The sequence below is a fragment of the Zootoca vivipara genome, chromosome 2 (genome assembly GCF_963506605.1).
Source record: "Zootoca vivipara chromosome 2, rZooViv1.1, whole genome shotgun sequence".
NCBI classification, from domain to species: domain Eukaryota; kingdom Metazoa; phylum Chordata; class Lepidosauria; order Squamata; family Lacertidae; genus Zootoca; species Zootoca vivipara.
Genome location: NC_083277.1, coordinates 97,660,938 through 97,687,496, shown reverse-complemented (window position 1 = coordinate 97,687,496; position 26,559 = coordinate 97,660,938). Strand labels below are relative to the sequence as shown.

Sequence of the window (26,559 nt, the reverse complement as noted above, 5' to 3'; positions counted from 1 at the left end):
GAGTCTTGAGCTACATGGCTAAGAACAATTTTTTAAAAATAATAATTATTATTCCCATCACTTACATGGAGGATGGGCATTCTACCTATAGTATCTATATTTGTCATAGTTCCCTGTAAAGGGATTCCACAGCCGGCCTTCCTAAGCTATGTAGTCAAGGCTATATATACCTGGCTTTGTTTGTTTTTTAAACCCTTAATAACCTGCCCAGACAATCCAAATTCTCTGCCAAGAAAAGCTGGATTCTGTAACATGTATGTGAAATAAGCAGGATTTCTTTTATTTTACATAATTTATTGTTCAGTGTTTACTGTTTTGCATAACCTGACCTTGTTTTGCTAGCTTTGGGGAGGAGAAGAAGCTAATATAGACAGCATGAATTATGAACTTTATACCTCGAGTCCAACTAGACAAGACACAGGAGATCTGTGAATGGTCCTTCTTCTGGTTTTTCTCTTTTCTTCTTCAAAGTGGCAGAGAGGTCGCACAGACTAGATTAAGAGACCATGATTCTGGAGGAGGGAATTTTACTTTAACTGTTAACACTATCCCTGTGCTCCTATTTGCCAGGCTGTGCTCTTCAACAAATCATCTGGTTTGGTCCCCAGTCTGCTTGAAGTCACAATCTACCCTTGTCCATGGTGCTGATTTGATTGTTTTTAACAACCTCATCTTACCACCCCATTGGAACCATGGAACTGTGCCCTGTCCCATAGTGTAGCTTGATGTTTAGCCTTCCATAGTCACTGAACTAGAAATATACTTTAAAAAATACAGTAAACTTATTTTCCTTGTGCATTGGTTGGTAGAATGCCACAAACAACACTGTGTTGTGGAGTGTCCTTAACAAACATGGTACATGAGTTTAAATGGAAATGTTGTGCAGAATGGTTGGTGGACCCTTCACTCAAAATGTTCTCACTGTGATTCACTGTCGTTTATATAACCTACATCTAATAATCTTGAGTTCTGCTGGATTGGTCCAGAAGAAGCATGAGGCAAATGGATGCTTTTTGGCTGGCTGAAGGAGATTCTTAGCTTTTACTAATGGAACAACATTTGATAGGAAGGGCAACTGTGCACTGGACTGTGAACTGTTTCTACTGTAGAGAAGCAGCTGATACTAGTTTCTTTCACTGATAGTACAGATGGCGCTAATTTGAAGAGCTTCTCTGGAGCGCAATTCTGCAGTAATTTAAACTCCCAGTTTGCAAATCTTTATTCAGCTCTCTCTCTGTTTCTTGCATTTATTTCTGTTTGTATTGGAAGCAAAGCTAGAGTAAGTGTGGACACACCCTTTGTTCTATGCCAGTGGATGTGCTTGACACTTCAGAGAAATGTAATAATACCCAGATTCCGAGCCAAAAGAGTCCAAATCTTTTACTTAGAACAAACTTTGCCCATTTTGCTTGTATTATGCAGATGCATGCAAATAGTGTACTTTGTTCTTACTGCTGTGTTGGAATTTGTAAAATGTGCATTCTTTTCGCAAAGATTGGTTGGGTCTTTGGCAAATAACATGGTTAGTGGGAGAGGAGTTAGGCTGGAATACAGGCCTACTGGTTCCATTTCCTGATTACTGGAACCCTGACCAAGAGGCCCTTTTGGATTCCTTATTTGAGAGATCAGCCATGTTTTCATACCTTTCCTCTGCGGCTGTGAAGATCAGAAGCCTGCCGCTGTTTTTAACACACGAGAGCTGGAATTTTCAAGAAACCAGAATCCTTGCTACAGTTCATAATTGACACTACATGGCAAAAATAATGAGCCTAGTGAATAACTTGTAGCTCTGCACTGAACATTATTTGCTTTTAAAGTTTGTTGTAATGCTGGCATCTGCTCTTAGGTGGCCAAATAAAAAACATGTCTCCTTTGCAGAGATTTGAGTCAACTGAACTTAAATGCTTCCGTCAGTATATCTAAGGGAAAGCAAATCTGATGGTTTCTTTAAAAAAAAAAAATTATTGAGTTTTAAAACTTAAAAATAATCATAAGTATATATAATTATACATCTTTATATGTCATTTGTCCCTTTATATAATGTATCAAAGTACAACAGAATACAACAGAAAAACAAAAGAAAATAGAATACAACAAAATACAACAAATACATTCAATTCCCCTACCCCCCCCCTCATTTCCCTATTCTTTGTTTTTATCTATCCTATTAGGTTCAGCTTCCTTCTTCTTCCATGTTTGGTTTTCTATGTTCATTTCTTTTATCTGCTCTTTTTCTTTTATTTCAATATGTTTCCTCTTTTGTTTAATTTCCTTTCTCTTTTTTAGGCTTTGTAGGTAATTATGCCTAGCCAATCAGTGTTGTTGCTAATTTACAATGTACTCTCAGATATTCTCTAAATTTATTCCATTCTTTTTGAGATTTCTGGTCCTTTTGATTTCTCACTCTCCCAGTTAGTCTAGTCAATTCTAGGTATTCCACCATTTTCACCCTCCATTCCTCTACCGTTGGGATATCTGCCGTTTTCCATTTCTGGGCCAACAGCACTCTGGCCGCAGTGGTTGCGTACATAAATATTCTATGGTCTTCTTTTTAAATCTCCTTCCCCATTAATCTGATGGTTTCTTGTGTGGGTAGCAGTTTCCTGGTGGCAGTCAGTCATATAGTCTGTCATGCAGCAGCTCTGCTTGAGGTAGTGGCAGCACAGAAATCTGACTGGAATTAACTGACAGAAATTATTCATATCTGAAATGGCATTGACTATTAGGAAAACATGGTGGGTGGGTTTGTAGATTTCAAACTTTTAAATACTAGCAAAGCTTGTCTCCCCCCCTCCCTTTTTTGGTATGAATTAGCTTCGGTTTATGTGGAAGTTCAGATTCAAACCTAGAACTAAGCTTGTGCAATTGCAACCCATTTTATTTATATTTATTTACTTACTAAATGTATATCTCACTTTTTCCTCAGAGCAGCTCAAGGCAGCACAGATGGTTCTTTCCTTCCCATTTTATCCTCACAACAATATCTGTGATGTAGGTTAGGTTGAGAGAGAGAGAGTGACATGCCCAAAGTCATCCAGTGAGATGACTTAAGTCATGTCTAAGTCTAGCTACGGCACCACACTGGGTATTAGACAAAAGGATTGCTGCAGTGCACTCTACAGAATAATTAACAAACAAGCAAACAAACAAGCAAACAAACATGGGGCTACCCTTGAGCAGGGTGGATAAAATCAGGCTTCCTGATACCCCTGGAGAGCTGCTGCAAATCAGAGAATTCTGAGCTAAATAGACCATTGGTGTGACTCAATATAATGAAACTTTCTGTGCTCTTCTGTTCCTATGCCCTGGGCTCCTTTGAGAGGAGGGGTGAGATATAAATTTAAATAATCATGAGCATACTTGTAAATATTGTTAGGTAAATGCGTCAAGATTCTGAAGGTTGCAACAAATGCAGTTGCGTCCAAACAAAAGCCATATCTTTTCCTTTGTGCTGTTGGAGCTCTGTGGAATGATTTGTCGTTCCTGTTTTAAATGCACTACCAGGTAGGGGAATAGGAGCAGTTAAAGAGTTTAAGGGAGGCATTAAGCTGGAATAAATCATTGTGTGCCTGTGCCCTTCTCAAATGTAAGTGGACTAAAGCCTACATTAAAAAAAAAAATCTTATTTGAAAAACATAGTTTATAGCCCTTTGCTCTATAGCGCAAGAAACAAAACAAATGCCTGAAAATTTGAGAATGGGTCAAAGGCTCTGAAATTTTGGACAGGAAACAATTGCTGCTTTAGTCCCCTTCTGCTAGGACTGCCTGCTGGTGGGCGATAAAGCAGCCTCTGTGTACTGAGACGATTTCCCCAGCACTGACTGCTGAGTAGCATTTCGCTCTCATGGCCTTTTTTGCTCCCAGAGTTTGGCCCAGAACTCACAGAAAGGATTACTGAGTATGTGCCTAGCTCCCTGCTGAACCAAATATCCCATTAATTGTCTGATGTGGCTGAGCCAGGCCCCGCAACGAAACAAAAAGCCTTGGCTCTGGGTATGCTAGTATTAGCAGCTTGAAATCTGTTTGTCTGAGTGCAATCATGTTAGTGTTTGCACCACAGACTACTGAACTCGCCTGAAAACAAATGCAGGGTATATGGCAGGTAAAGGTCTGTGTAAGAGTCTGTGATTGTAAGTCCTCGAGCTTGCTTTTTCTCTGCCTGCGGAACGAGTAGATGCAGTCTCTAAAACCGAGGTATGCTGCCAACAGCCTCCTTTCTCCTCACTTAACCTTGAGGCAAAGGCAATTCAGGTACAGCGAACGAGGGCTACCAAAGTGTCAATTATGCCAATGTAGTAATCGGCAATCTGTAACCTAGCTGCTTATGCATGATGGAGAATGAGCGAAAGTGAGTAATACTTAAGGGGCAGGGCAGAACCATGACACAGAGTCTACATCAGGCATCCTCAAACTTCGGCCCTCCAGATGTTTTGGCCTACAACTCCCATGATCCCTAGCTAATGGGACCAGTGGTTGGGGAAGATGGGAATTGTAGTCCAAAACATCTGGAGGGCCGAAGTTTGGGGATGCCTGGTCTACATCAGTGTTTCCCAACCTTGTGCTTCCAGATGTTTTGGGACTACAACTCCCATCATCCCTAGCTAGCAAGACCAGTGGTCAGGAATGATGGGAATTGTAGTCCGAAAACAGCTGGAGGCACAAGGTTGGGAAACACTGGTCTACATGCTACAGATCATGTGTGGGGAACCTTTGGCTCTCCAGATGTTTCTGAACTACAACTCCCATCAGCCCCAGCAAGCATGGCCAGGGATGATGGGCACTGGAATTCAACAACAACTGGAGGGCCAAAGTTCCCCACACCTGCTATAGTCAGAGAGATGGAGGGGAGTTGTACATATACCTGCTTCTCAGCTTAGCATAGCTTTTTTTATCACCACCAGTAGGAGCAGAGAATTGTAGAATATGGAAACTTATGCAGATGAAACCATCCAAACCCAATGCAATCTTGCACATAAGAGGCAGAAGGGGGGATTCTCAGTGAGAAATTGGAGGCTGATCCTTAGCTGCCTTGGTGTTGAAGATGAGAACCTGCCCCTAAACTGTTTCCTCGAGTCTCTCAAGCTGCAGCGATTTCATCAAAGTCACTTTGTAGCTCCATAGAATTCTATGCGTAGTAACTTCTGTGTCGTAAGTGATTGTGGTGGTTATTGCTAATGTCCCCCTCAATTCAGTGAAACTTTTAAATATAAGCTAATGGGCTCGCAATAACAATAACAATTTATTTATACCCCGCCCATCTGGCTTGGTTTCCCCAGCCACTCTGGGCGGCTCCCAACAGAACACTAAAAACAGAATAAAACTTCAAACATTAAAAACTTCCCTAAATAGGGCTGCCTTCAGATGTCTTCTAAAAGTCAGATAGTTGTTGATTTCCTTGACATCTGGTGGGAGGGCGTTCCACAGGGCAGGTGCCACCATCAAGAAGGCCCTCTGCCTGGTTCCCTGTAACCTCACTTCTCGCTGTGAGGGGACCGCCAGAAGGCCCTTGGCACTGGACCTCAGTGTCCAGGCTAAGCGATGGAGGTGGAGGCGCTCCTTCAGGTATACTGGGCCGAGTATACTAACATACAGTATATGTAAGAAGATTGCTTGACCTCATCGTCAAAATATGCCAGTTTTGCACATGTCAGTTCCCCTTCCAATTTTCATTGTTACCAGGTGGATGAATTCTATCATATAAAATCCAGAACTGGCTGATAAGATTTATAGTCTATAACATCTGGAGGGCACCAGGTTCGCGAAAGCTGTCTAAGACCATGTCAGATTACTTAAAAGAACACCGTTGCTGTATTATCTAAAGCTACGGTAAATAGGGGGGGGGGAACATTCTGATGAATTTGCACTACAGTATTTTTATATATACTGTACAGAATATGAACCACTCTTCTATGTGGTAGTTGATGTTCCTTGATGCTTACTAGAGAGGTGGAAGCAAAGTAAAATGGTCTCTCCCCGAAAGCATGAAGCTGATCTTCAGTGGGAGTCCATTGGTTTTTCATGGGATGGGCAACTGTAGCACATCCTCTGTTCTATGTTCGCTACGCCCACAACAGCATTCAGAAAGTTCCATGACAAAGGGAATTTAATTACCATTTCAGCACCAGTACAGCAATTTCCATTAGTGGAAACAGAGGCAATTTTCCAGCAAGAATACCCTGTGGTGCTGTTCCTTTGCCACTGGTGGTATTTAATCATGTAGACGGAACATGAGGAAGCCGCAGTAAGATGCAAGCAGGAAAGAATTTGCTTTCTTTCTAAGCTGAATACATTCAGACTGTTTCATTCCCTTGACTGAAGAGCATATTGGATGCTGAAGTCCACAGGCTACTTTAGGGTCACCTTCTTCTGGAGTTTGCTATATTCATTCAGACCTCGCTGGTTTCATCTCGTTTGCCAGCATGTAATTGGTGCTGGGAAGGCAAGCAAGTTGATGCAGTGTGATATGCTATTTTTCAAGGTTTTTGTCTTGTATCTCCCTGGTTCCATTTGAAAAGGGAAGACCTGAAGACCCGCCTTGTATTCTCCCATGTTTTAGGGGAAGGATGTTGTATTATTTTTGCCTCCTTTTCTTCCTCTTCTAAACATGATTTGAAATGGATTTGAGGTTATACTGTGTTATTTTCATGATGCCCATGTACACCTTGAGGCAGGGCTATATTTCCTCTGCTTATATAAAGTTCTTAACTGTCTTATTTGACCCAGTGGAACTGGTCCATGATGTCTTCTTTGTCATAGGTGGTTTGATGGCTGCTGCTTGGGCAAGCAGCACAGTGTGCAAAGAGCCTTAAAGATCGCAATGCCGCAGTTCCTTATTTTCGCTCCATAAGACGCACCTGACCAAAAGACGCACCTAATTTTTTAGAGGAGGAAAGGGGGAAAGCCCTGGGGTTTTTTTTGGATCAGCTCACAGTTGTGCAGCTTCTTTTGCAAAGGGGGAAAGCTTCATTCTTTTGAGGATCAGCTCACAGTTGTGCAGCTTCTTTTGCAAAGAGGGAAAGGTCCATTTTTGAGGATCAACTCAAAGTTGTTGCGCTTACTTTGCAAAGGGAAAAAGTCCTGTTTTATGGGGTTCAACTCACAGTTCTGCAGCTTCTTTAGGAAAGGAAAGGGAGCCATTTCTACAGTTTCCAAACAGATAATCTAATCAGTCAGTCCCATGTCGCTGGGGAAACAAACAGCCTCCGTCTGCAGAACATTCAACAATGGAGGCCTGGGCAAAGGGCTGGGGCTGGGAAGGGAGCTAGCATCCCTTATCTCCCTCCCCGATCTCTTGCAATCAGCTGCTGAATGGCTTCCTTTCATCACCCTCTTCCCCTCTTGTTAGCCTTTAGCTCTTTCTTTAAAAAAAAAAAGCACGACCTGCTTTTCGCCCCTGGGCAATTCGGCTCCAGGGACCACACATTCACTCCATAAGACGCACAGAATTTCCTCTTACTTTTTAGGGGGGGAAGTGCATCTTATGGAGCGAAAAATACAGTTCCTACCCTATATTCCTTCCTGATTCTGCCATGAGCATTTTTACCCGCACTGTGTTATTTGTAGCTGGGCCCTGGTCTGTCCTTTCTACCTGAAGTTTCAGTGAACTTCATAGTTTAGGCTGCAAGTCTCCTTCATTTGTCCTTGCCCAACTTGCAAAACTATTAGATGTGCTCTGGGAAAGCCCACCTCCCACTTCCCTGCCTATGTTGGAAGGAGAAGAATAGGATCCCGTTGAAAGCAGGAAAGCCATTTCTCTGTTCCCTTGATGCTTTTTTATGGAACTCAAATTGGCAGCATCGCTCTGAGTGGTTCCCTCCTCCATCCTTGCCCTCCTGCTTTCTCCAACTCTAAACACTTCATTTGTTGTGAGAGGTTCTGGAAGAACAGAGTAGCGATAGCCCAGCTGCAGCTTCTAAGGCAGGGGATCTGTGAAGGGAAGCAGCCCAATCAATGGCTCACAAAAGCAGACTCACAGCTGAGCAATAAAAGCCGTGGGCTGCTCTCACTGCAGATGCCCCATAAACCTAGTGCATGAAGGCTCTTTTTGTTAGGGATCTGTACTATTCTCATTGCTGGCAGCCCTGGAGGAAGGGACGGGTCCCTTCTCCTTGCTCCAGGGAGAATATTGCCCAGCAATTTAATTGAGGCAGTATTTTACTATCAATAAGAAATGCCAGAGAGAGAGGTAAGACTCGGCCTTTCCGAGAGGAGGCTGGTTCAAAGTGCAGATAAAATAGATTAAAATGTGCAGGTGTTGTTTTATTTGTTGAACGGGATCCAGAAACTTACTCAGATGGAACGTGTTTCTGTTTTGGAGAGGAATGCATTTCCCCCAGTACCCAAACATCAATATATTGTTTTTAGGGAAAACTGATTATTTGCCCACCTTATGGGACCATTACCCTTTGGCATCCTGTACCAAATGTGGCTGCATGCTCTATCCTTCCCCTGGTCTGATGTTGTTATTGTTGTGTTTGTTTAGTCGTGTCCGACTCTTCGTGACCCCATGGACCATAGCATGCCAGGCACTCCTGTCTTCCACTGCCTCCCGCAGTTTGGTCAAACTCATGTTCGTAGCTTCGAGAACACTGTCCAACCATCTTGTCCTCTGACGTCCCCTTCTCCTAGTGCCCTCAATCTTTCCCAACATCAGGGTCTTTTCCAAGGATTCTTCTCTTCTCATGAGGTGCCCAAAGTATTGGAGCCTCAGCTTCACGATCTGTCCTTCCAGTGAACAGATTTGTTTTGTAACTTTAGGTGTGTTTCAGATTTGTTTTGTAACTTTAGGTGAGCTTGCTACCCAAAGGGGTTTTGCTTTGAATAGGCAGTTTGGGTTCACACGGCAAGTCTCCATTTTCCTCAGGGATTCCTCCCGCTTTGCACATCCATAGCAGCTTTTAAGAAAGCAGTAAGCCTCTCATCCAGGTTTTTGTTTTGTTCATAAATATCCCTCCAAGGGCACACCGGCCGTCTAATATACCAGACATAGGCAAACTCGGCCTCCAGATGTTTTGTGCGTACAACTCCCATGATCCCTAGCTAACAGGACCAGTGGTCAGGGATGATGGGAATTGCAGTCCCAAAACATCTGGAGGGCCGAGTTTGCCTATGCCTGTAATATATCACGGAGTTACCGTAGATTTGATAGAAGATTATGGAAATGATAAGAGCAGTCCTGGAATGGTACGTTAAATGCTTCTATTGCAAGTTTGGAGTTTCGTATTTTTTTATGTTTATTATAATAAACTCTCTAATTATACATTATTATTTTTTTTAAAAGATTTGAGTGAGAGCAGAAGTCAGGTCATTTTCTTTCTCTTCCTCTCCATGTCTGCGCATTTGCACATATGCATTTCTGATCCAATCAGAGTGAATTTAATGTTTCATTATTGCCTTTGAACCAAGGCTTGCAGGGATATTCTGTATGTATCGTAGGGGGCATGGATCAAATTCATAACTAACTTTCATCAGATATATGCCAATGTTAGATTATTGTATTTTAATATTCTGTTGGAAGCCGCCCAGAGTTGCTGGGGAAACCCAGCAGATGGGCAGGGTAATAATAGTAGTAGTAGTAGTAGTAGTAATAATAATAATAATAATAATGAGAAATTGAAGTCTTTTAAACATATGGTGCTATCATTTTCTAATGAAGTCTATAGCCAAGTTAGGTCCACTCTGTCATTGTTATCTTACCTTATCCCAGAGTCAGTTTGCCACATTATCTTTGCATCTGCTATTTTATTTTATATTATCTATCTATCTTACAATTTCCAAAACCACATTCACATTAAAATAAAATAAAAAATCCCATTCATATATTTCTTTAAAATAAAACAATCATTTATGACTTCCCTTCTTGCCCTTTCCGGGTTCCATTATTTTTTGCCAAGCCTCCTTATTTGGGACCTCACTCGCCCACCATTACTGGGCCAACAAAATCCTAGCTGCTTTAGTAGCATACATAAATAGATTGCGTCTATTTCTTGTTGCATTGTGACCTATTATTATTATTGTTATTATTGCTATGCTTATTATTCCACTAACTATTCTAAAAAGTAACTTCTGTGCCATCCCATTTGAGATCCTCAAGAGACAGAGTTCAAGAGGGGCAATAATGGAGAAGTGACTGGTTTATGTTCACGTGGAAAGTGAAGGCAGAGAAGGGCATAAAATCTACCCTCTGATCTTTATTGGACTCACCTGGTCACTCTAACACTTTGTTGAGTCCAGGATGCAGGGCACCCTCCTTCTTATTTGAATTGCATTCTCTAAAGTGCCATATGGGTAGCTTATGTCTTTTTTCCCCCTCACCAAGAGGCCAAATATCTTTTAAAACAAAAAACAAAAAATCCAAGCAGGGGATCTGTAACCATCTCCAGCTGTCATCTCAGGAAGGAAGAGAAGAATTTACATTCAACAATAATCTACTGGGAACCTTTTCTGTACTGGTTTCATTGAATTAAATGAGACACTTCTGCAAGCAGTCCTCCTTCCCATGTTTGTCTAGCTTGGTTTTTTTTAAACAACAACAACAACAAAAACCTGAAATTGAATTGCAACAAACAGCAATCGTTTCCCCCCGCAAATTGCCGTTGGTTCCGATTTCAGCTTTAAAAAACAAACAAACAATGAAGCTCCTGCATTATCTGTAGTTTGGCTCGAAGCCAAGCACAGGCAAACTCTGCCCTCCAGATGTTTTTGGACTACAACTCCCATCCTCCCTAGCTAACAGGACCAGTGGTCAGGGATGATGGGAGTTGTAGTCCCAAAACATCTGGAGGGCCAAGTTTGCCTATGCCTGGCCTAAGCACTGAAGGGAAGAGGTCAGGTCCTCCCCGCTACTGAAGCTTAATGGGGGCAGAGCTCAAGGAGATGCCTTAACAATGCAGCACATGTAGAAAGACCTGCCACAGGTGGAAACAGTCGGGAGGAAAGACATGGATTGAGAACATGGGCCGGATGCTGCAGGTCAGTAGAAAATCCAGGGGCTGCAGTGAAGGGATTAGAGAAGCAAAAGCCGACAGGGTGTTAGGGAGCCACCAGGGACTCCTGTGTTCTAAACCCCACCCTTTCAGGCTCAGAAGAACCATTGTGTAGAGTGAGCACATCAAGAAGAAGGCTGGGGTCAGTGGGGGGGTGGTCCGTCAGGGCAAATGAAGCACTGCACCCACCTGTTCTAAGCCAGCCCCCCACCTACCTGACTTCTTATAACCAGCCCAGGAGGTGCCAATTCCTGCCAGCTTCCTCCTCCTCAGTCTCGGGGTGTGTTTGCATTACCGCCTCAGAGCACAGCGAGGTGGTTGGGTTCTTTTTCGCAGCTCCCCTCCCCCCCCAATCAGCTGTTGACATGGCACAGTCCCAGCACGGCCTCTGAATGAATAGATCTAGCTCTCTGAGGAGGGTAGGAGGCATGATCAAGTGGTTAGAGCAAAGTGGCTAATTATGAACAATGTTCCATTTAGCGAATGGGATTCTGTGCTCAGTCCTGCCTTACCAGAACAGCCACTAGAGTGGCTAAATGGCCTTAGTTATCCCTGCCTTGCTTGTTTGTGTCGTTAAAATTGCTTCTAGGGTGCACCCTTCTGAAATCTAGCCCTGTGAAGCACAATACGCTGTTTCAGGCATTTCTGGCTGTGCTTGTTACTCCTCGCCACCCACTACCAGCATGCTTGCCTTTCGCGTCGTTGATTTAGTACTGACTCTTCCCCCTGAAAGAGCAGCAGCATGGCTTCAGAGCAAGGCTTTGTTCCTGCTAGAGATAAATTGGAGGCATCTCTTAGGGAGACTGAATTTCCCCAGCGAACCACAGCTTGGAAATAAGGGGATGAAACACCTTGTCAGGTCCCCTCCTCTCTCTCCGTAGCTGGATGAGGAACGCCGTCCAGCCCCACACGTGATTTCAGATCCTAGCTGGAAAGTCCATCTGGAACAAGTGCTGAGAAAATCCCAGGCTCCTGGTTGCCTAGGCATCTAAAAATGTTCTGTTGGTGCCTAGGCAATTTGCAAAGGAAATTCAGGACTCTGCAGCATTGCTCCCTCAAAACTCTTGTTCTGGTTCTCGGGAAATCCAAACATTTCCCCTGCAGACTGCCTTAGAACTGCTATGGAAAATCGCACAGCAGTTCAATCCCACCCCGACGCCTGGCTCGGTGGTATTGCAAATGCCAGCAGACAGATGGATTACAGTCTTGCCAGTTTTGGGCCTCGTGGAAGCACAGGAGTCAACAGGAGGATATGGGCCTCTCTCTCTCTTAGCTGGTAGAAGTAGGGCTGCATTTTTACAGAAAGCCAGGAATCCCACTGCTGGGGTTGAGGAGGCAGGCAAGGGATGCTTATTGCCATGGCGATGGTGTCATGACAAGTTATTTTGCTCCATTTCACGGCATGTGTGGGATTAGAACAGAGAGCGAGCGTTTGTGACTATGCATGTGTGTGCAGCATCTATTGTTTAATGTGCCTACACAGTTGTGTGCTCTCACTCACACGCAATATGCTGTCATATCCTTTCATCTTCAAGCATTTACATGTTCCCATACACTCTCCTATGTTCATGCTTTGTCTCAGACGCGTATGTGCTTCTTAACATACCATTGTAGCAACCAGTTAAATGGTCCCCCTGGGACTGTATTAGCTAGCTTAAATTGGCAAATTAGCTCTTTTGCATTACAAAGCATCTTGGGCTCCATGATCTTGATGCCTTTAATATTTCTTTTGTTTATTGACTTCCCCTTTTTGCTGTGAAATTAATTTTTATTGCTCTGATTGTCTCATTTCCCCTTTAATCTTTGAACGCCAGCTGTCTTCATTATTTTAAAGGAGCTGCTATACTGGCCTTCAGGATACAACAAGCATTCTCCCTCTTGCTCATTTCCCCCCTTCTGAAATGTGTGCAGTCTCCAACATCCCTTTATGTTTCAGGAGGCAAGCCAGTTTTTACTTTAACAGAGGAGGTGCTCAGAACCACCAGAAGTTGGGCCTTCTTCAAAGCAGCTAGCTGCTAGCAGACAGTGGTCTGCCAACCAGGCACTGAGGGCTTATGCACACTTTCTGTTGTTCCACAGGGAAAACCACTCTTTAGTGCTCATTCGGAGCAAACAGCTGTTTGGGTTTTCTGCAGGTTGCTATTTGTTCCGATTTAGAGCTAAAGAGAGGGTTTTTCCTGAGAAAACTGCTTGGACTCATGCTTTCTAGGCAAGGGACAAGCAGAAGTGTGGAGGAGCCCTACATATGATTTTCCCTCCATGAATATCCACACTGTCTGAAACTGGCGATAGCTTCTCCCTAAGCATAATGGAAATGACTGTGCTTTTCACCAAACACTGTGTGTGTGCAGCAGGGTGCCATGGGTCCAAACTGAGAAGGACAGGCAGCACACTGCTTTCATACAGAGCAGTGAACTATGAACAACAGTGAGCAGGGTGGTGGCTGGAGTTTCAGACTAAGACCTGGAAAACCAAGGTTCAAATCCCTAACTGGGTGACTTTGGGCCAATAACTGTCTCTCAGCCTCACCTACTTCACAGGGTTGTCACAGAGATTTCTTGAGAGGGAGAACCATGCACTACCTTGAGTTCCTTGCAGAAAATAAAGAAATAAATCCATTAACAAATTATAAATCTGTGGTATGTGAGGGAGATGGGTGGAGATCAGCAGGGCTGTGGGAAGTACAGGTAAGGTAACCAGGGGCCTATTTTATGTTAACCCAGCAGCATCCATCGCTGCCCCTACCTGGACAAACTCTACATTATAAAACCAGAGGGGAAATGCGCTCTGCACCTTTGTCTCTTGCATGGCATGGTTGCCTCCGACTTGCACTTTTCCTCGGCTTCTCCAGGCTGTAGGGGATGTAGGGCCAGGCCAGGTAGTCCACATGGGCCGAAGAGCATCTCTGGTTCCCTCCCTTTCCTGTGTCATACCTGATCTCTGAGCAGAAGGGAGAGTAGAATGGGCTTGGGAGTGTTTTCTGCGTTCTGTTCCAGGAGTTGGGAAGGAGACCTTTTGTCTGAGAAAGTGTATAGGTTGGGTTGGAGCAGGGGGAGAACGTGTTTTGGTGCTGTCACAGCAAAAGGGTTCCTTAAACCCAGACCCTCTGGATTAACTTTGCGCCTGTAAGAAAGGAGGGTGGAAATGTGAAATTGTAGTCAAGTGGCATCCTGCTGGGTTCTGCTCCTGGACATCCTTATTCTTTCTTCAACTAAATGTTTCCCTTTTTAAAAGAAGAAGAAAAAAAGTGCATTTCCACCCTTGGCTTTCCCTGCACTTCCTTTCTAATCTTTCCCCCCTGCTGTGTCCCATTTGTCTCCCTACAGACGGCACTCCCTTGAGTGAGCTCTCCTGGTCTTCCTCTCTGGTGGTTGTGGCTGTTTCCTTCTCTGGGCTGTTCACATTCATCTTCCTCATGTTGGCCTGTCTGTGCTGCAAGAAGGGGGGCATTGGCTTCAAGGTAAGCATTGTGAGAAGCCCACGTCCTCCCTAGGGCTGGCTGTGTAGCAGCACTGGACTTAGCGGTAGAGAGGGAGGTCGCTCTCCGTCTCCTCGGGTCTGTGATGCAAGGAGAGGCAGCAGGTACTCTGGGCTAGAACCAACCTCGCTCTAGGTAGCCTGTCTTGGAATACCCGTGGCAAGGAGGCGAGATTTGTGTGGGAGAGAAGCAGATTTTGGGGCGTGCACCCTTGTTCACAAACTCCTGCTGCTCAGAGAAAGCATGGGCAGAGAGAGAGAAGTGTGTCTGTGTGTGAAAGAGAGAGGGCGGCAGCCAAGCAGCAGGCAAAGGATCTTAGCTGTGGCAGGAACTAGCAAGGAATTCAGCATGGGCTGAAGATGAAATGTGGTGGGCAAGGTTAGCGAGCAGCAACATCTCCAACAAAGCCTGGTGTCAGGGGCTTGCTGAGAACCATAGAGTTGGAAGGGACCACAAGGGTCATCTAGTCCAACCCCCTGCAATGCAGGAATATTTTGCCCAATGTGGGGCTCGAACCCATGACCCTGAGATTGAGAACCTCATGCTCTACCAGCTGAGCTAGCCTACTGCGGTAGCGAGCCTTAGAACACAGCAAGGGATGCTTGCCTGGCATTCCGTTGGAAGTGGGAGTGTTGGAGTTGAAGGAGACCCTGTTGAGTCCTAACCAACCCAGAAGAAGAGGCGGGTGAAAACATAGGAAGTTGCCTTATTCCATTCAGACTGTTGCCTGCCTAGGCCTGAGTGGCAGCAGCTCACCAGGGTCTCAGGAGGGCCACTGCCACCACCTGCTTCCTGATCCTTTTAAATGGAGAGTGATCCTGGGACCTTCCACATGAAATGAAAGTGCTCTACTGGTGAAAAAACAGCTTCTCCTGTTGGGACCAGAGGCAGTGGGATTCAGTGGGATGGCTGCTGTTTCCCTGAGGCACTGTGTCAGAATTTAGACCAGGTTTGTACACCGATGCCCTTTTTCGTACGTGTGACAAAGGTACACTCCTGCAAGTGGAGCGATTTAGTAAAACAAGAGCTGTCTTTAAAGGCTCCAGGAAGGGCAGAGGCAGTGGGGATTGTTGGTGGGGTTGAGCTCAGTAGGGAAGCCTCCTTTGCTCAGTCTGGTGCCGTGCTGTGAGGAGCAGGTAGGAGGAGCCCACGAAATGTGAAAGGGCACACAAAGAGAGGAGGAAAGGTCCATAGGTGCCCTTGAAACACTTAACATTAAAGCGTGTTTCAGGTCCGATGGCTCTTCATCAGCAGCAACCGAACAAGTTTTAATGAGGAGATAAGTGTTAGTGCAAACTAACATGCTCTTCCGTGCACACCTTTTGCAGGTAAGGGTGCAAACTCCCAAGGCGCTTTCCTCTGACAGCATAAGCTCCATTGACTTCTAACATGGAGCTCAAGGGTGCAGTAGGCATTTCAGGGTACTGAGCTGGCCTAAGAGGAAGGCTCTCTTTTCTTTTGCCTCTTGTCTTGAAGGAAATACACGAGTCTTAGTTTGTGAGCCACGCATGACACCCCCTTCTTGCTAGAGTAGCGGCAGGGTGCCCCTTCTTAAATTCCCAGGCTGGCTGGGATCCTCGTCCAGTCTTGGCTGTGGCCTGCCCTGGAATGCCCCACGAGGGAGTGGGCAGCGCCAGCGTGACCTCACAGGCACAGAATGTGCTGGAGAAATGTGTTGCTGAGATTCTTGCGGGGGCTCTTGGCAGCCAGGCCACGGTGCAGCCGTGGGGTGCTGGAATGGAAGCTATGAACAGTCCCGTGGGCTGGCGGCTGTGCAGCACCGGCCAGGTTTTGCCGTGGGAACAACGAGGCACTTCAGAGGCCCCTACGCTGCCTATATAAGGGGGCGCAGGGAGGGTTTTTGCAAAGCAGCCTCCATGCTTTGCCTGTGGAAATGCTGCAGCAGCGCAAGGGCGTCATGGCACAAGGGTGATGCTCACCCTTTCCTACCTGGTTGCCGGGGCAGCCTTTGGTGGGATAAAGTCCATCCAGGTAACTGGAAGTGCCTACTTGGCTTTTGCACGGAGTGAATGGGGAGGTGGAGATGCCGCGGCCTCAAATTGCAGGTGGGGTGTGTGCATGTGTGGATGGGAAGGCTTGCTGGGGAGGGGGGCACATCGAACTTGGCGTGCTGTTGCCGGGGTTGGTGGTGGTGGTGTTGTGTTGAAGGGCACTTCAGGGATGGAGAATTTATTAACACACTTTCTCTGGGCACTCTTGCCTAGAGCTGGAGAAGCGAATCCCGGGAGAAGAGGCTGAGGATGGTTTTGAGGTGTCTGCCCTGCACGGGGGCCAGCACAGTGCCAAAAACAGCCTGTAATGTAGAACTGGGGAACCCTGGGCAGCCCTCCCCCTGCCCCCTGACCAAGGTGAGGCTGCTTCTCCCTCAACTGTATTTATGACTGTGTCTCTCTCATTGGGGGCAGGGTGGAAGGAGCAGAGCAGCTCCTGCCACACAAGTCGAAACAAAAGCAGGGGTGCCAGCGTGGGATGACAAGCGTCAGGCCAAGGGCGGGGTGGGCGCAATGGGGCTCTGCATTTGGATCCCCTGGGGCTTCCTAGCTTTCCCATGCAGAAATGGGGCTGGGGGGCAGAGGCCTGGAAGCTGTTCCATTAACCTGCCCCCTAGCCCAGCCTTGTGCCCTCCAGATGCTGTTGGTTTCCAACTCCCATCAGCCCCAGCCAGCATGGCCCCAAGGGTCAGGGATGCTGGGAGTTGTAGTTCAGCAAAAAGCCAACGAACGGACACCAGGTGGGGAAAGCCAGCCTTAAACCTTTGTCGCTTTGCATGTGGGACTGAGCTCCATCTCTTGAGTCTGCAAGAGAAACCTGGGCAGGTGATGCTTTGCCAGTTTTGCCGCTTCCATCCTGTTCATCGAAGCTTTTCTCGCCAGCTGCACCACTCATGGAGCTTCTGTGTTTCCAAAGGGAATTGAAAATTGGCTGCCATTAAATGTCCTAGGAGCTGCTGCCCTGGATCCGTGAAACCAAGCTTGAGCTAGCACCCCGCCATCTCAGTTTGTGTTTGTTTGTTTGTGTGTGTGTGTGTGTGTGTAAAGAAAGAGTGCGAGTAAGTGCACTATCTCTGTTGCCCCACCCCCTAAGTTTCAGGTTTTGGATCTGGACGGCAGCGTACGAGCGGCTGCGCCCTTCACACAGCTGTGGCATGACTCATGCGTGTACTCAACGGTGTATGTGGCTGCTTGAAGTTGAATTGCACCTGCACAGTCCCAGGTGGCAAGGCTGTTTGCATGAAGTGGCTTCCCCATGCAGCTATCCCCTCTACCACCACCACCACCACTCTCCAAGAACAGGGCACGGCTGAAGCTGTCCCATCTGTGTGGAGGGAGGTCTGCTTCACACAAGTGGCTGGCTGGCTGGCTTGCTTCTTGCTTGCTACTTCATAGAGCTGCATTGTGCAACTCCCATTTCAAGCTGTTAGACCATAGGGATGAGCCTGGCCTGTGTGTGTGAGAGGGCTCTATAGGTCTGTGTTACTGGCCACTGTTTGCATATAGACAGTATAGAGACTCCTAACAGTAACTCCCTCTCCCCAGGGAACTCCAGGAACGGTTGTGGGGTGGGGTGGGGGGGTAGCGCAAACTCTTCAAAGGGCATTTCCCCCATTATCTCGGGTTGACAATTAAAATAGTTAAAGCCAATATTGGTTTTAGTGCAAATTTAGTGCATATGTATGAGAAGGCTGTGCTTAGTGCTTTTGTTTTCCCATTGTGTGTAGCTCAAGGATGTTTATACATGTATTCCTCCCCCAGCTTGTTTATGGGATGGGGGAATGTGTGTGCCTGTTCCTCCCCACCTGTGTGCTTGCTCCCTTTTAAGCGGACAGAAGAACGCAAGGGAGTTGCCACCCACCACCTGGGTGTATTTTGGAGCTAGGGAGCTGCCTTATACCAGGGTGGGATAAAGAAGAATGGCAGCAAAGATCCTTAGAATCCAAGACATGAACAATGGCAAGACCCAGAATATGAAAATGGTATTTCATTATTCTTATGAATAAGGTAAACTACACCAGTGAAGGTACAGAAACACAAAACCAAATGATACAAATCAGAGGAAAGCACGTCAATAGAGAAAAATCCATTTTGCCTGCTCAAGTCTTTTTCAATTCTCTTTTCTCAATAGTCAGAATTGACTTTTTTATCTACCTCTCTGCTGTCTTCTGAATTATATTATTTAGTTTTGTGTTTCTGTATCTTCATTGGTGCAGTTTATGTTTTATAGATCACCATAATACAGTGGATGTTTTTTTTTAATAGTCTGGGCCTTGTAATTGTGTATGCTTTGCCTTACATAATGTTGGACTCTTGGTCCATCAGGCTTATCTCATGCCAGTTGGTTGCATCTTTCCAAAATTCCAGGCAGGCAGCCTTTCCCCTCCTTACCTAGAAATGCCAGGGATTGAGCCTGGCACCTTTGGCATGCAGAGCAGGTGCTCTGCTCCAGAGCCTCAGCTCATCCCATATTTATGGGTTCAGTACATGTATCTGTGTTTGAGATGGCACCAATGACGACAATGTTGATTGCTTCACATGCATTATTGCAATGATCCTTACGCGACTGGGATTACGAGTATGATGATGGGGAATGCATCCACCCTTCCCTTTTCTACATGTGTATAAAAATGTTTCCTTGCCCTGTGCTGGGCTCCTTTTTCTCCCTCCCTATCTGTCTTGCCCACCCCTACCCCCCCACCCCAGGAATTTGATAATGCCGAGGGAGAAGAGTACGCTAGTGAATTCTCAGCCCAGGGCTCACCCGCTACCCAGAATGGCCCAGAAGTTTACATTCTGCCTCTCACCGAAGTCTCCTTGCCCATGTCCAGGCAACCTGGGCGCTCAGGTAAGTTGCTGAGCCCTCTGCATTTAGGATTTTGTCCACCCTTTCGGTTTTAGCAACAGTGCACACTTGCAACGTGCAAAGAGCACGGCCTTGGATTTTCACTTGGCTAACCAAACCTCGAATCTCCATTCTTGCAATAGTGAGTATGGAACAGAAGTTCTGTTCTTGCAATAATGAGTATGGATTAGAATCCCCCTACAAAGGTGGGCAGAAAACTCCTTCCTTTAACCTTTGTGATTTTGCACTGTTCATTATGGTTGAAAAGGTGTTATGGGTTGCTTATGTGCACCCTCAAAGCAACTATGTGCTGACATATTTATTATGGCACTAACACATTTGTTATAACATATGCTTTCCTTGATTAGAGTGCCATGATAAATGTGTTAGTCTTTCAAGTCTCTATTTTGTTTTTGTTGCAAGAGACTACTATTACAGCTACCACTCTCTGGAAGTTTTCATCATGCCCATTCAGTGATCTTACATATGAGTTGTTTCCTAGATGAAGTTGTCACAGGTGTACAGAGAAAAGTGAAGCAGGAGCAGCAGTGGTCACTACTACCATTACCTGGTGTTTTTTGTAGAGTGACATAAATGAGAATTAAGGCCCACCTGCCCCAAGGAGCTTACAATCTCAAGAGAAGAGGCAGATGCAATCGGAAGAATGTGGACAGTGGAATTACGCATCCTTATTTTATTTTAAAAACATCTAGCCTCAGGCTTAAACATGTGATCTGCTGAAGAGTCGGAAGAAATGCAAAATGCTGTAGATTAGACGTTGTCTTTTGTAGGCATAGGAAGATGCAAAATCTAGAGCTGCGCAGAGCATATAGTCAGAATACGTCAGTCCAAGAAAAATACACCTTGAGCTGTTGTATCTTCCGTCTCATCCCACCGGGCAGCAACAATTGCCCCTAACCTAACGAGCAGGCAATCTTAAAGCGACCAAAACAAGGCAGTATGCTTACGATGGTATGGATGCAAAGGTCACCATAGGGGGATGCAACCTCTGGGGGCTCCTCAAGTGCCCCCCCCTGCCAACTCTCAGCAAGATCAAAGCTCCAAGAGATCCCCTCCCTCTGCAGCCCTTTTAGCTCAGCTGTCTGCCATATATTGCAAGGCTCCCCACCCCCCACCGGCCTTCTCCTCCACACAATGGATGGTCTCATTCCTCCTGCCCACAGCCCACTTGCAGCTGCTTGGTGGATACTGTGTCTGGGTGGATCAAGTCCTCGTTCCAGTCATGGAGTTCGGTTCCCTTCGCCCACATCTATCCTCTACGATGTAGATGCTTCTGTTGCCACTCACGGCAGCTGCAGCAGAGGAGGCGGGGGGGGGGGGACACAGGGTTGGTTTTACGTGTGCAATGTGCGGGTTTGTTTGCAACTTCCTGGGAGCACCTAGTGATCCTGCCAGTTATGCATTTGGGAGCTTTTGCTCCCCCCGCGCCTACTTCAGAATCCTCTACCTGCCCTCCCCCCCAAGGGAAAATCCAGGGCCGTCTCAAGGGTACCCAGCGCCCTGGCGCAATTTTTTTTTGCCGCCCCCCTTCCCTTCGGCCTGCACGGCTCCCAGCTCTGAGTCACTCACCTCTGGTGGCTCTGGATGCTCTCCTCCTGGCGCCGAGGCCGCTCAGCTCCAGGCGCACGGGCCGGCCCAGCTCACCCAGCTCTGCTTCCCTGCCCAGCGGAGGCCTGTTGTACACGGGCCTGAGGAGGAGCTGCCGGGCGAGCTCGGGAGGCTGCTGCAAGGGGAGCGCGACTCCGCCGTCCTCGCCGAGCTCCAAGTCCGGCAGGCCCCGTTGCCAGCCCAGCGCCCCGTCGCTGCCACCAGCAGGGCTGCCGCCGCCGACAAAACCAGAAGCCCTCCCACTCATGACACCCATGACCGCCGGCCCCGCCGCATCTCTGCTGCGCCGCTTGAGGAGCACGGGCAGGACCCGAGGAGGAAGGGCCACCCCGCCACCTTTGCAGGAGCAGCCGAGGTGCCTCAGAGGCCGCGCAGCTCCTGGCCTCGGAAGTTTCACAGCCTTCCCGCCAACCCTGGTGCTGTGTTTCATTGGTAGAGCTGCTGCCATGTGGCGTCACCTCTACCAATGAAACGCAGCGCCGGGGTTCGGGATGACCCTGCAGAGCGGAGCAGGGTCCTAGTGCCCCTGCTCCGCTCGCTTACCTCCCTGCTCTCCCCTGAGCGGCGCGGCTGGCGGAGGGAAAAGGGAGGCCGCCGCGCAGCTCCCCCACTTGCTGGGGCACCCCTCAGCGACCCCTGATCGCCCAGGCGCCGTGGTGCATTGCACCACTAGAGCCAATGGGTGAGCCGGGCCTGGGAAGATCCAGCACAGAAAAGCTCCGGTGCAAGAGCGCCAGGTGGAAGTGCTGGGAGGAGAGGTTGCAGCATCTCACCTTCTTTAGCTAAGCACCAAGCAGCCCACATTTCAGGTGCTGGTGCTTTTTGCCTGTCTCCACATCAGATGCAACACTCTGCTGCTGTTCTTTCATTCCCCCTTCAACTAGTATCTTCCGGATTGTTCCGGCTTCTTAGTTGGGCACCCCAGCCAGTGACTCAGCAGTGCCACCTTGTGGGTTTGGGATGGCAGGGCAACCCCCCCATTTAAGCCATGGCGGGGGGTGGGATGGAGGTGGCAGGAGGAGGAAATGGGACACAAAAGAGGGTTGCAGGGCACTTTTTTCCTAAACAGGATGCGGTACCTGGAAAGCATGCATTCCTACCTGGGCATCCAGGCTCCCTCCATGACCAGGCAAGGCAGGGAACAGCGAGATAGGCCATCTCCAAGCCTCAGTGTAGGTGTTTGACCCCTCAGCAGAGGTCACTCCCTGCTCCTGTGGCCTGAGATCACTTCCTCTCCTCCGCTACCTCTGGAGACAAAGGCCTTTTGGTCCCCAAGTCCCACAGGCCCTGCATTCCTTCCCATGTGACTTGGCGAAGGAATCCATGGCTTGCTCTGCTGTGTGGGATGGGGGGGTTGAGCCAGCTAGCCGGACAGCGACTCCCCTCTGCTCTGCCCACACAATCCTTGCCTGGTGCGGCCCTGCCGTGCACTAAATGGGCCCTCAGAGAATGGGTCCAGTGTCCAGATACAACCATCGCCGCTGGGCGCAACAATGGGGCCTTTGCTTCTCCGTGTGATGGGAGCAGTGGCGTCTGGCACTGAGGGGGCGAAGGGATGGCACCGCCTGCTTTGGGGGGGACGACATGGGACTGCCCAGAAGGGTGGGCGCGACACAGCCACTTTCTGCTGCCTGGAGTCTTGGAAGTTCGGCTGCCTATAGCAGAAGGCTCCTCCTGCGTCTATGCGTTTGAGAGAGAGTCTCGCTCACCCTCAGTTCTGGATCTGCTCTTGCCAACCGGGTAGAGATGCAGCAAACCCACATAGCCTGGCCTCAGGAGCGGCTGAGGTGTCCGCTTCTCTCTGTGGATCCCCGTATGCCTGATCCTTTGGGAAGCTTCCTGCCCCAGACCCCCCTCTTCTGCGGAAAGCTAGGATGAGGCAGCAGGCAGGGGTCAAGCTGGCAGGGTGTGCAGAACTTCAAACCGCTCTGTATGCTCCTTCACAGTGCAGCTGCTCAAATCCACCGACCTGGGACGCCATAGCCTGCTGTACCTCAAGGAAATTGGCCATGGATGGTTTGGCAAGGTAAGCTCCTCACCCGAGACCGATCCCATATCGTTGGTTTTTGCAACGGGGCCGCAATGGCGATGGGGGACAGGGCGAGAGGGAGGGAGGAAGCAGACGCCAAAAGGCATGTCGAGTGAAGGGATAACAGCGTAGCTTTTGCTGTCCATTCCTCTCCTTCCTTGGTGTTTCCCTTTTGGCTGTTGCTGGTATGGCAGTAGGACCGGAACAACGTGTTCTAATTCACAGGCTGCAAATAGAAATCTTAATTCTTCATTTTGACCTGGAGGGTGTAGAAATGAGGGGATTCAATTGAATAGGTGGTAAGAAGTAAGGAGAGGAAGGAGGCCCTGACTTGGGAGCAAGGAATAGATTAGGTTTGACACCCCTGTCAAAGACGACAATTAACAGCCCTTTGTATATTTATTTATATTGCCTGCCTCCCTACCTACTTTTTGGCATCTGTTTTTTCCCCCCCAAAAATAGTGCCTGCCTCAGTGACCCCAAAGCCAATTGTGAGAGCCGGCCATGGGGTGCTCCTAACTGGACATGGGTTGTGTCCAGGGTCTTTGCAAGTGCTGGTGGAGTGTAGAGGAAGGATAATCCTCTTTTTCATGTTACATTTGAAACTTAAGTAAGATGCATTGAAAGAGGGGGAAGGCAAGATGTGAAATCTGTGCAATAACTTCAGCTCAGGTCTGGGCCTTGGTGGGGGGGAATGTAGGCCTAAGAATGCTGATCCTGTTCATAGTTTCCCCCGAGTTGCTTTTGTGACTTGGGGAGTTGTCCCATTTGCTCAAGCAGTTGGACACAACTCACATTGTGATTGCTGAAGCAGCATCAGAAACCGTGGGTCTGCATACCCCTCGGCTGATGCGTTGGCTCAGTCGAGAGGATGGATGGTGTGGAAAAGTGCCGGAAAGTAATTTCTGAATTGACACAAAGTGGGGGGGGGGGAATTGAGGGCAGGGAGGAGAAATAAGTTTCTTACATTCGCTGCAGAATTGCAATGGACCAGAAGCTTAGATTTAGGCGGCAGCTGCAGTTGTCCCCTGGCATTTTGCAACAGCCTTGCTACGTACCTGACAGATACTGAGAGATGATAATGGCACTTCCTGGCCCATGCAGTGGCACTGTCCTATAGCAGGAGCCCAAGCTCCCAGTCCAACAGGCTAATGCCCTCTGTCTCTCCATATCCCAGGTGTTCCTCGGTGAGGTGAATGCAGGGCTGAGCAGCACTCAGGTGGTAGTGAAGGAACTCAAAGCCAGTGCCAGCGTTCAAGATCAGATGCAGTTCCTGGAAGAGGCCCAGCCTTACAGGTAAGTTCCCCAGGGCCTTTCTGTAATAAGAAACATTGGGGTTTTTTTTAATTACTGTATTTGTACTCCCAGGGGTGTGCTTGTAGGATTTTCTGTCTCGGGTGTCAAAGTAACTTGGCCAAACATGGGTGCCTATGCACTTTGTCCTGGGGAAGTGGCTCCACTTGCTGTTCCACCTGAGGCAGCGGAACGTCTTGGGCCGGCCCTATTGATGACCTTGGCCAGAAGAGGAAGATTATAAGGGGACCTGTGTTATGTGGCTCGGGGTTTAAAGTCTTCCCCTGAGCCGCAGTGGAAATGTGCTTCTGGAAACTTGCTTGCCTTCTAAATAGATACCACTTTCCCACGGCTGTGCCCAGAGAAACTTGACAATGTTAAAGAATAAAACTATATAAGACGATCGTAAGAGCTATTCATTCATCCTCCCTCCCCACCATAATTTCCATGCCCGGTTGGGAGAACACAGATGAGCCCCCATTGACCCCCTTCCTGCAAGTCCCTGCCACCATTCCTGAATGTTGGGGGGGGGGCTCAGTTGCCTGCAGCAGGGAGCTTGCTCTGCTTGGCTAGGCTCTCTGTACCATTCAGACCCTGACACATCGCAGTGTTGTTGATGATCAAGAGAGCCCTACCCTTGTATACAACACAGTGACCAAAACAAATTACAAGCAGTGAGATACACCCTGTGGAATCAACCAACAATGAAAACTAGCAGCAGGTACTACAACTAAAAAATGTTGAAACCAGCGGCAGAAGTAGTTAAGGCATTACAAATGTCAAATCCTAGTAAAAACGATGACATCAACTTATTATAGAAGGCATTTAGATGGAGCTTGACTGTTTTCAAATGCTTACTGTATAGCCCAGTTGCCCAAAGGTGTGTGCTTGGGAATTTTTGTTAGCACTGTGCAGGACTTACACCTAAAACATTTTTTCCCTCTTTCCTGATAACTTCAAAGTTTTCCACTGCACCCTTTTCCACACACAATTCATTCAGTATAACTATTAATGTCCTGGTTTTGTGTCAGTGGCCCCCAAGGTATCAACACGCTTGCACCTGGGGGGAAATGTACTCCTTCTAAGCAACCCAATTCTCTGTATCACCTGCTGGGAAAGCTGTTCTGTCTTAAACGATTTGCAGCGTTTACCCCTGGGCTGGAAGGAAGTCAAAGGGGCTGCAGTTTGGATTCGAGAGACATTGTCCGGGGGAAGGGGAGGGATGGGACGGTGCTGGGAAAGCGAGGAATTACTGTACCGGCTCATGAACAACCCCCCCTATTGTCCTTGGCCGTGCTGCGGTGGCTGGCACAGCTTAGGACCCATTTATTCACGGACAGTGCAGGGCTGTTCCATAGGAGCCCCTCCCTGTCCCCACATGAACCTATTGTGTGAGTTGTTTGGAAAGGAGAGCACACCCTGGAGCAAATCTTTCTCAGCTAGCCTACTTGGGGCTTTACCTGTAGGCCCAGCCTGCTCCTTCTTGGCTGCCCTGGCCCCAATGGCTTCCCTAAGGATCCTTCCCACCCCCTTGGTCCCAGAGTCTCTGTTTCCTTTGATCTGCCGTGCTGCTAGTGCAATTCCCTGCCCGCTCTGCACATTTCCCTTAGCCCTTCCCCGGCTCTGGACTCTTTCCTTTCCTTTCTCCCCCTCCCCTTTCAGCCCCATTTCACTCTCCTGCTCTTCCCGTTTCACAGGGCGCTCCAGCATACCAATCTCCTGCAGTGCCTGGCCCAGTGTGCAGAAGTGACGCCCTACCTGCTGGTGATGGAGTTCTGCCCATTGGTGAGTCATTGCTAGAGGGGAGTTGCACATTTCCTCCCCCCCCACAAAACCCTCTGCTGCTGTGGGCCTCCCCTGAGCTTTGGGGGGCAGGTAAGCAACAAGACCATGGCTGGCCGAGAGCCAAATCCTTGTTTGGGTTCATGCCGTATCTCCTCTCCTGACTCTTGCTTGGGTCACGTGAAACCATTTGCTCGTTTCCCAGAGGTTTTCGTTCTGCTGTTGCGTTCTTTGGGGTAACCTGTGGCTCTCTGGGTAATGTTGGACTCCAATTCCCATCATCTCTCAATGGTCAGGAATGATGGGAGTTGCCGTTCAATAACATCCGGAAGGACACAAGGTTCTGTATCCCAGGTGTATGTACTTTCTCCAAAACATGCTTTACCTGTAGTGTGATGGTGGGTGGGTGGTCCTACTTTAGATACAGGGTTTGACTGAGAGACCTTTGCATCTTTGAATTCTGTGATGTATTTTTTCCTCTGTGGGGTACTGGCGGTTTAGTGTAG

General features: G+C 47.8%; 1 protein-coding gene across 13 annotated transcripts in view; it reads left to right on the top strand.

The window, feature by feature from the left end:
• Window positions 1-26,559, top strand: part of AATK (apoptosis associated tyrosine kinase) — a 114,140-nt gene that overhangs the window by 66,510 nt on the left and 21,071 nt on the right. For 9 of the 13 annotated variants that reach the window (XR_009557053.1, XM_035104126.2, XM_060270906.1 and 6 more), the window contains exons 2-7: window positions 14,312-14,445; window positions 16,689-16,832; window positions 19,182-19,323; window positions 22,896-22,975; window positions 24,156-24,274; window positions 25,969-26,056. Coding sequence is in view for 12 of the 13 variants with exons in the window: in XM_035104126.2 (XP_034960017.2) it covers window positions 14,312-14,445; window positions 16,689-16,832; window positions 19,182-19,323; window positions 22,896-22,975; window positions 24,156-24,274; window positions 25,969-26,056 (707 nt within the window). In the remaining variant the exon portion in view is untranslated. Of the gene's footprint in view, window positions 1-14,311; window positions 16,456-16,688; window positions 16,833-19,181; window positions 19,324-22,895; window positions 22,976-24,155; window positions 24,275-25,968; window positions 26,057-26,559 lie in introns of all 13 variants that reach the window. The other 4 variants (XM_060270908.1, XM_060270909.1, XM_060270905.1 and 1 more) reach the window with 3 other exon arrangements.